Source organism: Ciconia boyciana, chromosome 1, assembly GCF_034638445.1.
Source record: "Ciconia boyciana chromosome 1, ASM3463844v1, whole genome shotgun sequence".
Lineage (NCBI taxonomy): Eukaryota > Metazoa > Chordata > Aves > Ciconiiformes > Ciconiidae > Ciconia > Ciconia boyciana.
Window position 1 is genome coordinate 51,650,611 of NC_132934.1, and position 16,523 is coordinate 51,667,133.

Genomic DNA, 16,523 nt, shown 5'->3' on the forward strand with positions numbered 1-16,523 from the left:
ATTTCCCGGCAGGAACCACAGCCCATGGAGAGCCCACGCTGGAGCAGGTGTACCCCAAAGGACTGCAGCCCATGGAGAGGACCCACGCTGGAGCAGGGGGAACGCAGGAGTAAGGAGTGGCAGAGAGGAGCTGTTATGGACTGACCACAACCCCCATTCCCCAGCGCTGCGGCAGGGGGGAGGTGGAGGAGTCAGGAATTAAGGTGTGAAGTTGAGCCTGGGCAGAAGAGAGGGGCCAAGGTGGTGCTTTACATTTTTTTGCCTTTGTTTCTCACTATGCAAATCTATTTTAATTGGCCATAAATTAAAGTCAAGTCTCTTTTGCCCCTGATGGTAACTGGCAAGCAGTTTCCCCATCTTTATCTCAACCCATGAGCCTTCTATTTTCTCCTCCATCCAGTTGAGGTGGTGGAGTGAGTGAGGGGCTGGGTGGGCATCCCACCACCGTCAGTTATCTACAGACCAGGTCATCAGATACAGGGAGTCTTGTGGAATGGGCAGCTCTGCTAAAAAGTATTAGCAGGCTGGAATAAGAATCAACCAACTGCAAGATACAGAAAAAAGCCACAGCCCCAACCAACTCTCCTTCAAATGTGAACTTGCAAACTTCACATTTTTGAGAATAAGTTCTGGTATATTTTACTTCTCTACCTCCCAAAAAAGCGTGCATTCTCAAACTTCCAAAGACCTTTAAAGCCTTGTCACAACAGGCCAAACAGCCCATCCCAAACCCTTGTGAGAACATCTTCTAATGAATCTCAGTAACACAGAGGCCACACAAAAGATTTTTGTGACAGGGGCCCTCTGCTTATGGCTGAGTTCCCTTATGGGGTGAGATGTCATTTGATTACTGTAGCCTTACAAGTTTTATATTACGTATCATACCATATCGTAATACAACAATGCATGCATACTCATGCACAAAGAATTTATGAATAAAAACTATAATCCTTGATTGGCCTTATTATTCTAACTTGGCTTATAAATATTTAAAGAGATGGCTTCCTAAAATAGTACATCAATAGTACATTATTTGCCACGCAGAACTATAATAGGATAATGTTAAAGATAAGAAACCTGTATTTCAAATTTATATTTGTATTCTGTTGAGTGGTACAAATGTGAGAAGTGACTGTCACAGGAATGGTTATCAGGCTAAAAAGTTTGAGAACTGCTTATGTGGAGACAAGAGCCACTGACAATATGACAAAAAGCCCATTATCTTGATGAGATTAAGACCTGTCATGTATTCTGTCCTCTACCTCTTCCCAATGTTTTCTCACTTGTTTTCTCCCCAATTCAATAAACTAAACTACAGCTGTTAGAGGAGGCTTTTATTTTGAACAAAACGAGTGAAAATACAATTACACTGAAAGCCAAAGCTGAGGCAAGTCACATTTTTTGTTGTTATTTGCTAGCTGTTGTAGGTGGGACCCACTCCTGTATCTTCTTGCGTGTAGTAGAGTAAGGTACATACTGTCCAGGAGTGCCACTCAGATTGAATTTATGGTTCTCCCAGATAAATTTACGAGCAACTGGTGGATGAGTAGTTGGAGGGTCATCTGTCATTGAGTGAAGCCAGCGATGCCTTAAGAGGAAAAAGACACATTGTTATTAAGGAACATTACATGGTCTGTAACAAGCCTTCCTCCTGACTCCCAAGGGTTCTCCTCTGAAGAGGCACTAAATGTTTATTTTGAGAGAGGAGAAAAAAATAATTTCAATCCAGTATGACTTGGAATGACACTACAGGATACTGATTTAAAGTAATTACACAAACATAACTGACAAATAGCAGGTTCTGCTTCCAAGCAACTGAAAGCACACCTGAGTTCGAATTTCCTGTTCCTTTGTACACTTAGTATTTGGGCAGAGAGTATTTCATTGTTATGTGTTTGTATGGCCTTAACCAGCCAGCCAGGTCAAGGCAGGCACTACAAATGACAAAACCACAAGGTTTTGTTTTGTTGTCTGGGGTTTTTTGGTTGGGTTTTGGGCTTTTGTTTTGTTTTTTAATTACCAGAAGACTATGCTGTACAACAATTTCAATACCATCTCCAAAGCATTCATAACACTACCACTTGGGATATGGATTAATGATGCAGGTTCACCTAAAACAATCACGTAAATGTTTACTGACTGCACAATAAAATGATTAATACCAATCAGTAATGGGGTAATTACCATGTGATTATAGTGATTATCCTTTACCTATGAACTAAATGTCAATCCTCCCCTGCGCAAACAACATTAATGATCAAGCAAAGTATTTTCCGTAACAATTTACTGAAACGCTACAGCAGGGATCAACTGAATTGATTTCATCCCATTTCTATTTCAGTGCCCAAAGCAACTTTCAAACCTCAATAACATTTTAATTATCTGCCAGTTTACATGTACTTCATACTGCACGCACAGTTATGATAGAAGTGAGGTTATGACTTTTTTTGCAAGCTTATGTATTTTTTACTGAGGTAGAATTAAAGAGGCTTCTGCTAATCAGCTTTTGCAAAAGACTTGACCTACAAATAAGAAGTCTTCTATTCCAGTTGTTATTAGAAAGCCCAAAAATTGCACTTCAGCCTTTAGCAACAAATCCGGCACACTTCATTGATACAGCAAAACAAAACCACAATAAAAGTAGTGAGAAATAGACTGACAAGTATATTCTAAATCTGAAGAGCTAGACAGAAGGCTGATAATCTTTTTCAGTCAAATAGCTTCTAGACATTTATTTCAGAAAAAGAAAAACTCACAACTTTGGATATAACTTTAGTACAAAATCTCACTTTAAAAAAAATGTCAGCCATATGTTCATTTTCTATAAGTAAAAAACAAACAAAAACCCCAAACGAAAGTGACACGTTCTAGGACTAAGGACTGCCAGGAAACTGGCTTGAATACAAAACCGGATGGAACCATAAGATCCTTTAAAAGTAAGAAGAAAAATCTTGTTTAGAGGTAAGTGGCCTGCTATGGGAAAAATCATCCACTTAGGAGTTTGAAAGTTATACACATGTTCAGATGAAGTGACCCAATGCAACATGAATGGGAAGCAGATCCCTCTCTTCCTCCCCCCACTCTCCTTTGTAAATCTGGTATCATTTGAAGCATACATTTCCCACTGCTTCTATTCAAAAATAAGATTTTGGGTAATAATTTCTGTCTGGAAGAAGGCGGCCCCGTAGCACTACTAATCACGATGTGGTCTGAGGATACAGGATCAGGCCTTGCTCGATTTTAAATCTGGTATTACCAGCCTCCAAAATGCCCTGGCCACATTACACAAAGCTCTGACCTTAGGTGAACTCCCTCTCCCAATTCACGTCCATTATAAGAATTCTATGTGCTAGCGTGCTTCACACCACCTCAGTATCGCGTGTCCTATGACGGCTAGCATCAAAGTTGGCAGAAACGCTGTAAAACAGCTGACTTGACAGAGGTGGGATCATATGCTCATACTCAACAAGCCGGCTCTCATTGCAAACACAAAGAAACAGAGTTTGTGGCATGGGAGGAAAGGAAAAAGAACAGTCCATGTATCCATATACATTCTGCCAATACTGACTTAATACTGCATTTCAAAATGCTTCACAGTATCACTCCAGAGGAGCCTCAGCTTTTCAAAACTGCTTACCGTAACATAATAAAGGCAACTTAAACTCATAGACGTTCATGTAGTGATGCATCTGGTAATAGTGGATAGGGATCCCACAAACAAAACCCTATTTATGCAGCTGTCACCATGCCTCACCGTCCTCATGCTCCCCTGAGAGTCGTACACACTGACAGGACAAACAAAAAATTGTCTTCTCAGACAGAAATGCAGTTACAAAGACCTTGAAAGACAGGCTGGAGCACGTGGAGTACAAGAACTGTATTAAAGCTCTGTTAAAATCAACTAGATTTCAAGCTTGCATGATGCCTGGCACCTCTTTCGTTACAAGTTTACTTACGTCATACACTCAGTCCTTGAAACATCAGAAAAATTATCACAATATTGACTTGAGTTTATTTGCTCATTTAAATCAGGAGACAGAAAACAGAATAGTTTTATTCTGTCATTTAAACTATTGTTTTGCAGCTTTTCTAAGACTAAATCCATGAAGTCTTTTAAAATACAGTATTTTGGAGTAATTAAAGCATTACTATATTGGCTTTCAGGATTTTCTGAAATTAAAAAATATCAATATGAAATTGGGCTCAAATTTAAATAGATCAGCAAAAACAATCCTTGAACTCCATTTTCTCACTGAAAAGCAGAAAAATAATTGCTCACCTACAAGACAATTCAGTACAGTCACAGGTACTGAGATGCCTGAAGAGATTTCAAAAGTTTGTTTAGAACTCCATCCACTATTAAGTATGCCTATATTTGAGAGTTTCAGGGCTTAAGCCTGGTCACAACAGATTCCCCTTAGAAGCCCAACATGTGACTTATAAAAGCATTTTGATTTGTAAAGTCTGTTCTCTCAAACAAAAGCTCCCACTCTCCACTTATGCAAAATATGTAAAACCTGAAAACCTTATTTTGGGAAGACTTTCCCCTTGACAACCTCCCTCAAAGAGTCCTTTAAAGCCCTGATGTATCATAGACTCCACTCCCAGATGCTCAAGAAAAGCTTTTCCTGCACTAGATTGAACAGCATGAATAAAGAGATTTGACGTCTTGCAGATGTCCAGATTTCTATACAAACTCTGCCTATAAATCCAGGCATGGAAAAACAGGATTCAAAAGCAATTAATGACTTAAAACCTACAAAGAAGCAGACAACTTACAGAGAGTAAAGAAAATAAGGAGGATAGCAGCTCTGAAGAGGCTGAAGCAGCTTCCTGAATCACAGAGCAGAGTCACTACCAAGCAGACAGGCTAGCAAAGCCTCTGGACTTTCCCTTGGGTAAACAGATGAAAGACACCTCAAAGTATCTTCAGCTGCTCTCAAGACTATGTAGAACTTTCTCCCAAGTCAAATATTTAAAAGCAAGGAGGTTTCAAACTGAAGCTATAAGGGACCAGAGCCAATTATATGATGTACAAGCTGTCAAACAAGAACCGATGCTACACAAACGCTATAGCTACTACCATATGTGCATCTGGCAAGGTTCAGGCACCATCTACGTAAGCTCAGGACGTTTGCCAACTTGCTAGCATTCAGTTTTTTCAACAAGTTAACCGTGTTGCAGTAAGACAAAAGAGAAGTTAAGATGTGTGTTATGGTCAAAGGGCAAAAAGTATTTCAGTGCTTTCCCAAGTACTTTAAGTGAACAAGAAATCAGGGATTTAACTTTGACTAGCATAAAAAGAAGCTTTTTTTATCTTGCAGATAGTCTTCACTTATTATTTTAGATCTACGTATGGGAAGAGAAGGAAAAAGGGGCAAGAAACATGTTTTTATTTGTGTACACAAGGGAGATAACTTTGATTTCTCATACAAGCTACTATAACATACCATTGTATAGTAATGAGCATCCCATTTACCTGAAAACACCACACCAGCATTTAATCTAGTTATAAAACTCACAAATTAATTTTGAAGCTACTGAAAGGACTGAAATTTTACTCTCCCATTCCTTTTCAGTTCAATCTTTTTGTTTTGTTTTCCCTCACAGGCAGACTTGAAAAGCAGCAGTTTTACAGGAGAATAGCACAGTTCTTTACATTTCTTAGTACGCTGGCACTTTAGGTCAGAGATGCTACATTTCTCCCTCCTTCAGCTGTCAAATCAACTAACAAAGAGGATGTAGACTATTAAACTGAAGTTAAATTTGAAATATTTCATTGTATGAAGTTAACAATCCTGAAGCTCCTTCCAAAGATATTCAGAATTGCGCCATAAGGAAATAAACATCAAAGTATTGGACAAACATTGCACATATACAGGACAATGCTGGCAAAAGGAAGTGTCCCTGCAAAAGGAGAAGACTACTCTGAAATTACAGTTCTTCTTTCCCCATAGGACATAACGTATTGAAAGAACAAATTATTTTTAACTAGTTTGTATACATAAGCCAGTTGTCAATTTGTTTTTGCAAAGTATTTGGCCAAAACACAATCCAAATTACATTAAACCAGATAAATAGTAAATGAATAGTGTGTGGACAGCCTCAAAAGGCTTTGAATGTGATGCAAGAGAAGCACACCTCTAGCATCCAGCAGGATATCAGGCCTTGACTTGCATGTACTTTATACGGTCTCAAAAGGAAGCCTTACTTCACAGCATAACCCTGTTGAAAGTGGAAAATTGGGTTTTAAGGGTCCTGCCCTCCATCTCTACACCCAGCCGTATGATTTCACTCCTCCTTTTCCTCTTGTGAGGAAAGTGAGACAATGCAACTTGCCACGTTGCCAAACTTCTGAGGGCAGATAATCTGCAGCTGGTAATAACATTCATGAAAAAAGCAGCACAGAACTCTTTGACTCATCTATCTATATTTTACACCCCTAGTATTTCACTTCTCTGTGCAGCCTTTGATTAAGGGGGAAAAAAAGCTAACACTGCTTTAAGCACATTCCTTACTAACAAATGTGCCCAGAACATTTCACCTAGGCTTCAGCTTGCCTGTGATCCAAGCCTGCTTCTACTGGGGCAGGTGGGAGGGTGGATGGAGAGAACTATAACCCCTATAGCCCTTGCCCTAGAAGAGAGCAAACCGCATTATTATCAAGAAGTAAACATTCAAGATAGCCAGTTTTTACTATGAAAACTCTTTGCCTGGGAAAATACTTTTGGTACCCTAACTAGCACTTACAAGCTGCTCAGGGATTCCCAAGGAGTCACATGTTCCTCTTAATGCTAACATTTTCTTCCCTGAAACCCTTCAAAACCTTTTCTACAGAGACAAAAATATAAAATATTAAACCTGAAAAAGTCATTTATCCGTATCATCTTCTTGCTTGGTTTTTGATTATTTTTGAGCAAACAGAAAACAGTTTTGCTTGTAATGAGTGCATCTGTATGTAAGTTGTGACTACGCATGAATGTGAGCACATGCATGAAGCAGCATATGCCAGTTGTATAAAATAGTATCACCTGGTGCTCCTGAAGGTGATTTGCTAACTGTAGTATTTTTAGGTTGGGAGATAAATGAATGAGGAATAAAAGGTGATAGTGGGCCTTCTAACGTAACAGTAAAATTGAAATGAGCTCAACACACAGCCCAACTATTAGAGCAATCCTGTAATGGAGACATCTGTGAAAGCACTCAATAGTGCATACAGGCATTGGTATAAACAGGTTTAACTTTTATTGTTTATATGTTCACAGATGACACCTAATCAGTGTGTTCAAAAATGGAAGTACTAAGTTCCTGCAAACAACGTGCTCTGAACAGTAAGAGATGAAACAAATATTTTGCCTTTTCTGTCTAACAGTGTAAAAGATGTCTTTGTGTACGAAAAAGAAAAATGTGCCCAATATCTTGTATAGCATTACGAGAAGATTAATACTAATCATTCCCAATGCAAGTGTTGAGGGAATTTTAAAAAAATCTAATTAACTTGTCTCCAAAGTAGATACCAACATCTTGATTTTGAAGATAAGAAACAAAAACCCAGAGTAACAAAGAGGTTAAATAACACAACTAAATCAGAATAAACCACAAGCCTACATATTCTGGTATGGCAACATTTTAAAAAAGCAACAGTCTCAATTCCCTGTATAGTAGACATATGTCAAAACAACTCTTTTGATTTCCTTCAGACTGTGATTTCAGTACATCCGTTGTCAAAAGACATTACATCAATTATTTCAGAATACTGAAAATATTCCGTAGTTTCTAAAAAAGGTACTACAATATGTTATTACACGAGATGTTTTTTCTTGCTGCTTTTTCCTTTTCTCCAGTGTCTGACAGAAGGTAAACAGTAGCTAAATGAATTATCATTTTACTTTTTCCAGACAGCTGTTTTCAAAACTTTTCAATATACCAAAATGCTTTTTTCCAATTCCTGATGAGGAACTGGAATTCCTCAGGAATTCCTGATGAGGTCCACCTGATTGTATTTCAACAATCATTCATATTCCACAATCCTGAAGGCACACAGCTGACCACAAAATTATACTTTAAGATGCACAGTGTATTCAACAACCAGAAACACGGAGAAAAACAACTTGTAGTATGACTTATACTGGGGGAGGGGGGAGAAGAAAGTGTTTTTCCTGCATATCTGCTAGTGTTCTCTATACTTCCCAAGAAAATAGTGTAATCAGTAGGATAATCAGTAGTGTAATCCTACATACAGTAGGATTTTTATAAAAGTACTACAAAATCATTACAAACTAGTTAGCATTACTATTTAAAAAAGGAAAATCTGAAATCTCTAGGTTAGCCCTGGTCTTAAACCTTGATTTTGTTAAAAGTGTCATCTTTAGGCATGACAGTTGCAAAATATTTTCCGAAAGTAACACCAGCATAAACAATGTAGTAAAACCTGCTTCCACCTGCAGAGGGTACAACAACATACCCACAAAATGCTCTACTGAGCTGAATTAACTAAAACCCAGAGTCGAAAATCAGTGTTTAGAAGAAGTATTCAGATCACAACCCAGCTGTTACAATGGTACTTTATATACTTCCCAGCTGACCCAAGGATGACAAATTTGTCTCACCTTTCCATCTGCTGAAGGGAGGGCTAGTGCTTTAAGAAATAAACATTTTTCACAACTGACAGGACAGACACTATTATACTATAGACCAAATTAATCTCTTTCTTAATAGAAGTAATTTCACACCATCTAATTTATTTCCAACAAATTTCTAGGTCCAAAAAACCCACTCGTTTCCTGCATAGTTGCACAACCCCAACGTTACATTGACAGCAACTTGTACAATACATTAACAGTCTCAATTCAGAAGTCTATGCCATGTTAAAAATTTAAGACAGTATACCATCAGATGAAAAAAAATACAGAGTCTTAAAAGACAGCATTTATTCCCAGTCAAAATACTTCTATTTTTAAAGATGTATCTAAACAGTATAGAATTACAGGTCAGTGATTTAGATGTGTCACAAAGCTAGGATTCCTACATAAGAATAAACATCTAAGGTTACTATGGGACATACAAATTTCTCAGAAAAAAAAAACAAAACAACCAAAAAACTGAACAGTACTGCACAACTAAGTTTCCTGACCTTAGAACACAGGACTGTTTACCCTTTCGTGCCCCATTGCACTGACCAGTCTTGAAAATAATGAAACGTTTACTCTTTCTTCTAGGGCAATTTTTTCCACATTGATAGGAAAACAAGTTTTTTTACCTCACTAATTTATGTGATCTAAACAAGCTACTTAATCATAGAAATATCCCTTTGATACTCAGGAAGAAACCCTTTATCGAGGTTTCTTCAATAAACAACAATAAACAACACATAAGCATGAGCAAAGGAAAAAAAAAAAAAAAACAAAACAAACAACCAAGAAAAACTGTGCCTCAAAATAAGGAAAATCTTGAAAACCGGCACAGTCTAATCATGAAAGGATAAAAACTAGAAGCAAACAACAGTTATGGTTGAGATAAGGAACAGTCCTGCACTGGCATGAACATGCTAGTTTTGGAGATTCTAATGTCACTTCTAAAAAACAATACCATTAAGCTCTTACTGGAGAAGACAGAAAAAAGCATTAACTGTATTAAACATAATTTTAAAGCTGGGAGAATCTGAAACAAAATTGACTACCTAGACAGTCTGCCCACACATTTCTCAAATGTTTTAATGAGAGCCACAATTTAGGAGTTTACATAATCAATCTCTGCGTAGGCACAGAACATCTATCACAGGAATAACAAAAAACAGTGTTCACCAATGCTCAGTCTATCCAAGCACCTCTTACTTCATATTGCCCTTCACTGCTTTGTGGCTGAAGTGCTATTCATATTCCTCAAGGACTGGGTAGAGATTGTTTTTGCTAGCATACACTGTTACTTTATTTGGTGTGCATTCCCCCCCCCCCCCGAGTTATTTAGGAAGACAAAAAGAGTACTAACAGCTACATGGCCAGAGACCTTCTGGAACTCAAGGTTGTACAGAATTATTACTGAAATGCATGAACAGAAAATAAAACCTTAAGAAAAATTATAGTCAAGTAGCAGTCAACATATAGAGCATCCTGGCCCTTTGCTGTGCATCATCTTGTAGAGTATCAATGTGTATCAACTGAAACAATTATGCTGTTAATGGCTGTGGACTAAGGAATGTTGTTCCATCATTGCCTTACATTCTTTAGGTTCTTGTCTAGAATGGATAAGATATTTTTTCTACCTCTGGCCACTCAATGCTATTGTAGGCTTTGCCAAACCATTAAGACGGAATCACAACTAATAAGGAAAATTGGAAGACTGGCTTGACCTGCTCGATCTGGCTGGCAAAATGCTTTTCTCATTCCAAGAAGCAGTGAGTGTGACCATCAGGACAGTGAGCAATATAATATTATGAATGCAGTTCAAAATTAAAAGTAATCGGTCTGAAATCTTCTGGTCACACATAAGATAGCTGCATCCAAGAAAAATTTATTACCACAAGTTGTTTTTTTTCTTTTTAATCTTCTGCTTTGTCATATAAGAAAATATACAGGCAGTTACACAACTGGTATTTGTTCACATTATTAAGCTAAATGGTTTACCATTCGGGGGGCACCATACTTCCATCAACTTCCCAAAATGTATTTTTGCCATTCATTTCATTAGTATAGATGACCCATCTGTGTCGACCTAAAATAAAAAAATAGAAATATTGTATTAGCTCAAAAAAATAAATGATTTTCACATAAAGGAGAGACACAAGGAAAACACAAGGAAAAGTATGTTGACTAAAAGTATCCCCTTGACTAAAAGGCCCATTATGGGCACTTATTTCAAAGTCAGTACAGCTTTTATTTTTCCAAGTCTTCTGTATTTCCACTGTTACTATATTCTTATATGGCTGAATCTAACACTCTCATGAGGAAGCAAGTATTAGCTATTGTATAAGTAATGGGAAATAGGAACTTACAACATTTTCAGGCAGAGAAACAGGTTTGGGGATTTTTTTTCCCCATTAGAAGTAGTCTTTTCCAAAAGGACATTGCCATTAGTAACCTAAGATTAAACTAAGTTTCAGCCACATAAAACTACCAAGCAATGTTTACCAGCAACTGCTTTCCTCAGGTACCCTACAAGTTAACCTACAGTAGGCAGAGCCTGGCCTAACCAGCATGTCAATTGTTTACATGTCACCTTCACTGTTTTAGGTGCTACCTTTTTAAGTACTCTACAAATGTTATTTAAAATCCCATTACTTAAGGTAATCAGAAGTTTAAGCTAACCTGTGCTTCTTTGCCCTGAAGTGATCATACAAGTAAGTACAGCTGTGAGGCAGCTTTAAAGGCAGTTCTCTTTCTTCCCCCACCTGTTAAACTATCAGCTTTTAGGTCAAGGACCAAATTAAGCTCTCAATCACATTATCATCTAGGCATACCTACATGGAGAGCATCTGACTGGCTTATACTTATCCCATATTTATTATTTCAGATTGACTATGTTTGCAAATTAATTGAGGGAAGCAGTAGAGAGACAGAAGATGTCAAAGCATTTCTATGAGCTCCCTCTCTAAGACTCACGCACGTCAAGTGTGAGGAAGTTGGACAGGCAACAAGTTATCTTTCACTAGCAGAAACTATACAAGCTATACAAAGTTGGACAGTCAGTCAGGAGGTGTTCACATTAGCACACATACCAAAGAAGTTTCTTTTGTCTTCATAGTATTTGTTTCCATATTTGTCAATTCCTATCAGCGTACCAGTCTTCAAATCATTGACCCTGTGAATTTCCAAAACAACAGTTTCAGCTGACATCATCTTAGAATGAAGTTGTGGTAGAGGTTTCTTAGGGGTTGGTAAAAATCTGTAATGAAAACTCTTAAACACATCTACGAAAAGCTATTCAAAAAACTATGCAAGCTTAAGGACTGCAAAACATAATCACCAATTCCTGCAACTAATGTCAGCATGCCTTTACTGTGCACTCCACTGACAGGATAATAAAAGTCATACAAAAAGGCTTTTGGGGGCTATTATTTATTTAAAAGCTCTTTATAGTGGAAGATAAAGCAACTCTGCAATATAGCATAATTTAACAGCCACAAAACCTTAAATACTGTGTAAGGGAGTCCCAGAGAGACACGTTAATTTACTTAGTTGAAGATATTACCATCCTTCTCAACTGTTACTACCACTTCAGCTTGAATTGACATGGAAAGTGGTCAGCGCTGAAGCAGCTTAGAGAGATCTAAGAGATCTCACACGTCTGTGTGGGTGCTAACCTCCAGGAGAGGAATAATAATATTTTAAGCCCTTGTAGCTGCTTGCCAAGGAAATGCATGCTAAACCCTAAATTACAATTTTTATTCTCTAGCTTACGTATAACTGAAAAATGCAAGCATTTACCCTGCTACTCCGGGAGACTTACACTGACCCAGATAATATACCAGTTTCAACTCTTTATACAGAACATATTTTAACATTACTGTACATATCAATAATTAAACTGAACCTGTGATTTACATTCTATTGATAAAACCTTAAAATTACTGAAGCACTCTTTTCCCCCTAGATCTGCATCTTGGCTTTCCTTTTTACTGACATTTATCACAGGCAGAATTACATAAGGAAAAGTTTACTCTCAAAGATTTTAGCTGTTTGTAGCATTATATCCACTCTCAACTCAGTCCCAAGTGACAGAAGGGACGTGCACATGCATGCTTCCTTAGTTGGGAGTTTAACTATATAACCCACAGATAAAGTTTTTTTGTTGTCTTTTATCCCAGGGTGCATGAAAGCAATAATCACTCCACCAAGTAATCATTTTAAACCTTTGTAGTCCCAGGCAGAAAGATTCTCTGACACAGCTCTCCTCTGTCAAAGAAGCACTCAAAGATCTCTGGCTCAGCTATCCAAGCCAGAGCTCCCAGCTTCAGAAAAAGAAGAGCCATTTTACTGCTGCTCTCCCTTCCTTCTTCCCCTCCCTTTCTTGTAAGGGTTCTTATGCCCTTGTCCTGACTTCATGGTCCAAATACTGATATCAAACACTAAGATGTCCTCTGGAAGCCATAAATACATTTTCCAGACAGTTTCACTGAGTCTTGAGTAAGGAGAATGTTTCCAAGCATGTAGGCTCTTAATAATTTGACTTCTACTGCATAAAACCTGTGTTCCAGCTGTCTTACTGGGAAACATACAGAGAAAAGCAGGGAAATTCAGTAATTACTTCTTAAACACATCAATTGTTGCAAGAAAGATACACCTTGATTACTCTTCCTGTAAGCGCCAAGTCTATTCCTGGAGCTGGGATGGAAGATTCAATGGCTTGAAATGTGAAGGGGAGGCAGCAGCTATGTTTGTGGTTGGTACGGTTATGAGGATCAGGTGTGATTCTCCACCTAGCACACCTCTCTTCTAACTTCAGTCTTCTGAAAGAAAAAAAAGAGAGCACTGCCTCCAGTCTTGCCTGCTTCCTTTTTCTGTGTGGTAGAAAGGTGTCAACACAGCCTGTGATCTTTGACTCACAAAAGCTCCCTGACAAGACATTCATTAAGATGTGCTTAGGAAGAGGCACTCTGGTGAAACCTAATACTCAAACTCTTCTACACTTTTATTTCCCCAGCTCTATTTCTTCTTGAGAACTGCCAGCGTAATAGCTACAGCCTGAGAAGGGCAACAAAGTGGAGAAAACTTGGGGGGGGATGACAGAAAATAATAATAATAGTAAAATACTAGCCAGGGAAATCATATATTCTCTTAACTTATACTGCTTAACAGCTTGAAATTTCCCTCTAAAAAGTTGTGCAAGAGGAAAGTCTATCTGAGCTGCTTTCTACAGTGGAGACAGAAAAGCCAGAAGCTGCCTGTCACCACAGCTAGTAGGAAGACCTCCCAAAAGTCAAGCTGACTTCAGAAAAGCATACAATATTGTGCCACAAAACAAATGAAAAAATCATTTAAAATGTAAAGGCAGCAATACATTGACTGACAGGAAGAAGACAACATGCTCAGCTGAAAGAACTACAGAGCTGATTGAAGGTTACTAGTGAAGTTCCACAGAGAATGTTGATGTTAGTAGCCTTATTTAACTCTTTACAGGGTTCCTGATCAAAACAAAACAGAAACCCTAGCCCCAAAAAGCACAGGGGTCTGACAGATTATGATATTACCATACAGAGGAAGGTCACATTATTGTACAGGAAGTTCTGTACTGTCTTCGGGGCTGGAGTGATACCACCAGAATGCAATTCAATGGTATGAAGGTCATAGCACAGTGATGCACCTGGAGACTAAAAAGATCTGAAGCACTGTGTGTGTAATCACAAGGAAAACAGCTGGATGTCACAAGGCAATAATAAGCTGCCAATTAAGTGACATGTGGGAAAAAAAGACAAGCTGATCCTAGCATGTACCAGGTGAACAGAGCTGTCTTCAGTGAACAAAGCAAGTACTAAAGCCACTGTATGAAAACACTGTATGAGGCCTAGTCAGCAACTGTGTAAAATGTTACGTTTAACTGTTCATCAATTTAAACTACAAGAAATAACAGAAAAAGGACTATTATGATGACTGAAAAAAATAGTCTTCAAGAAGGCCCAGAAAGCTTGGCTTGTTTATTCTAGCGTAAGAGAGCCCTTGACATATAGCAGGGAACTTTACCTTTGCGAATCCTCCCTCTCCCATACTCCTGACTCCCCACTATTGATTAAAAAAAGACTTTTTGGCTATGTGGTCAGGCCTGCAACATTCACTGTACCCTGAAGAAGTGTTCTATTACTTTTCCAAGACCAGCTACAAAGATAACACAGGTTCCTGACACTGCCAAATTTGGATCATGTACCATTCAGACTTCCACCCTACATTTCATCAAGGATCTGAATAAAAGAGAGTACCTCAGTAAATCTGCAGCTTCTGCTATTTGGGAGGAGCTTCAAGCACGCTGTATCACAATTCAAAATGCTCTTCACAGGGCAGAGATGAGATGTGAGTGGGGAAAAAATATAGGAGAAAGCGTAATGTGGATGAGTGCAAGGTTCTGTGCTTGGGGAACAAAGTACACAGACACAACTGGAAACAAAGGCTGCGACTAAATCTGTAGAAAATGCCACTGGGGCTAAAGGGCCTCCAAAGCTGAGCACAGGTCAACAGTGACAACCCATTGCCAAAGAGGCAAATGTACAGTTTGAAGTGTTAAAGAATTACAGCTAGTAAGGCAGATGAATTAATTCTCTGCTTTACACCACAGGATTTCATCAGAAGGATGGCTTTCAGATGTGTGCACCGGACAGGTCAAGAAAGCCGCCACCAGCCTGAGGTGATCCAGATCTGGCAAGTAGCCAGTGGGCCAGCGCGATGGCGGTCTGCAGAAGCACAGAAGGCGGCTGCAACAGAACAGAGTGTCACCACGGCAGAGACAGCTGTGGCAACAGGACTAAGAAGGACTAAGGCTGGACACCCAGAAAACCTGCCTGGGCAATACTGGCAGCTCAGCATCGAGGAACGCACTAAGATGCCTAAAGAAGAGAAAACAACCGCCGGAGCCTGCCCGGGTAACGCTCTGACCGCAGTATCCGCTGCCGACTGGGCCTCCGGGCGGCGAGACGTACGGCCCCAGCGCACCGCCCCTCGGGGGAGCGCACGGAGGCCTGCACGGAGCGGCCGCCTCCTGAGGCCTGGCCCGGCACCGCACAGCGCCCGGCGTGAGGCAGAGCCCGCCGACCACCCCGGCGCTGCGGTGAGCGGCGGCCGCCCCGTGTCGTCCCCCCACTCCCGCCAACCCCGCTTCGTGCGGGGCAGGACGCCCGCGACCCGCCCGCCCGGCCGCGACCCGCCAAGGTGACCCCGCGGGGCGGCGAAGCGGGAGCGGGGAGCCCCCCGCCGCCTGCTCCGGGCGCGGCGGGCGCCCCGTTACCTCAGCAGCTGCCATAGGGCGCCGCGGACGCCGCCGTGGCCGCCGAGGTGCTTCAGCGCCCGCTTCACCAGCTGCACGTACTCCGCCATCTTGGGGCGGCACCGCCCGCTCCCGGCGCCGCCGCCGCTCCGGCCCGGGGCCGCCCCGCCTCCCGCTCCGTGCCGCGGCCCGGCTCCTTCCCCGGGCAGCTCTGCTTCGTCCGCCCAGCGCCCGAGCGAGGGCGCAAAGAGCGGGGGGCTGTCTCATCGTCCGCCATTTGCTTGGTGGCTGCCCACGGTAGCCGGCAGGGCCGGACGCGGCTGCAGGTGGCTGCCCGAGCCGCGGAGGCTGGGCCGGTTGGACGCGGCTTCTGGGGCCGTCCAGGCCCGTGCCCGGCTTGGAGCTGGCCCGCCGTGGCTCTCCCTGACCTGCCTCTGCGAACGGGCAAGGAGGTAGATGTACTGCCCTCGGGGCAACCCGGTGCTGCCCTGCCCGGGTGCCGAGTACATAATTCCTGATCCTGCCTCAGCCTCGCAAGCAGCTCTTCAGCCATCCCCTCCTGCTCAGTGATCCACTCCAATGAGGAATATGGCTCCATCGTCCTTTTTAACGCCTCT

The 16,523-nt window shown here is 40.8% G+C and overlaps 1 protein-coding gene across 1 annotated transcript; it reads right to left on the bottom strand.

The window, feature by feature from the left end:
* Positions 1-1,319: 1,319 nt before the first annotated feature.
* On the bottom strand, positions 1,320-16,087 carry NDUFA12 (NADH:ubiquinone oxidoreductase subunit A12). The gene is made up of 4 exons (XM_072865432.1): positions 15,928-16,087; positions 11,714-11,796; positions 10,623-10,710; positions 1,320-1,588 (listed from the first exon to the last, which is right to left on the bottom strand). The coding sequence occupies exons 1-4, from the start codon at positions 16,014-16,016 to the stop codon at positions 1,408-1,410; spliced, it is 441 nt and encodes a 146-aa protein (XP_072721533.1). The 5' UTR covers positions 16,017-16,087; the 3' UTR covers positions 1,320-1,407.
* Positions 16,088-16,523: the final 436 nt, after the last annotated feature.

Excerpts from the sequence above, each read along its gene's own strand:
- NDUFA12 (XM_072865432.1), bottom strand. The coding sequence starts at position 16,016 with ATGGCGGAGTACGTGCAGCTGGTGAAGCGGGCGCTGAAGCACCTCGGC. Across the intron at positions 10,711-11,713 it reads AGACAAAAGAAACTTCTTTG|GTCGACACAGATGGGTCATC; the intron begins GTATGTGTGCTA and ends TTTTTATTTTAG. Across the intron at positions 1,589-10,622 it reads AGTATGGTGCCCCCCGAATG|GCATCGCTGGCTTCACTCAA; the intron begins GTAAACCATTTA and ends TTTCCTCTTAAG.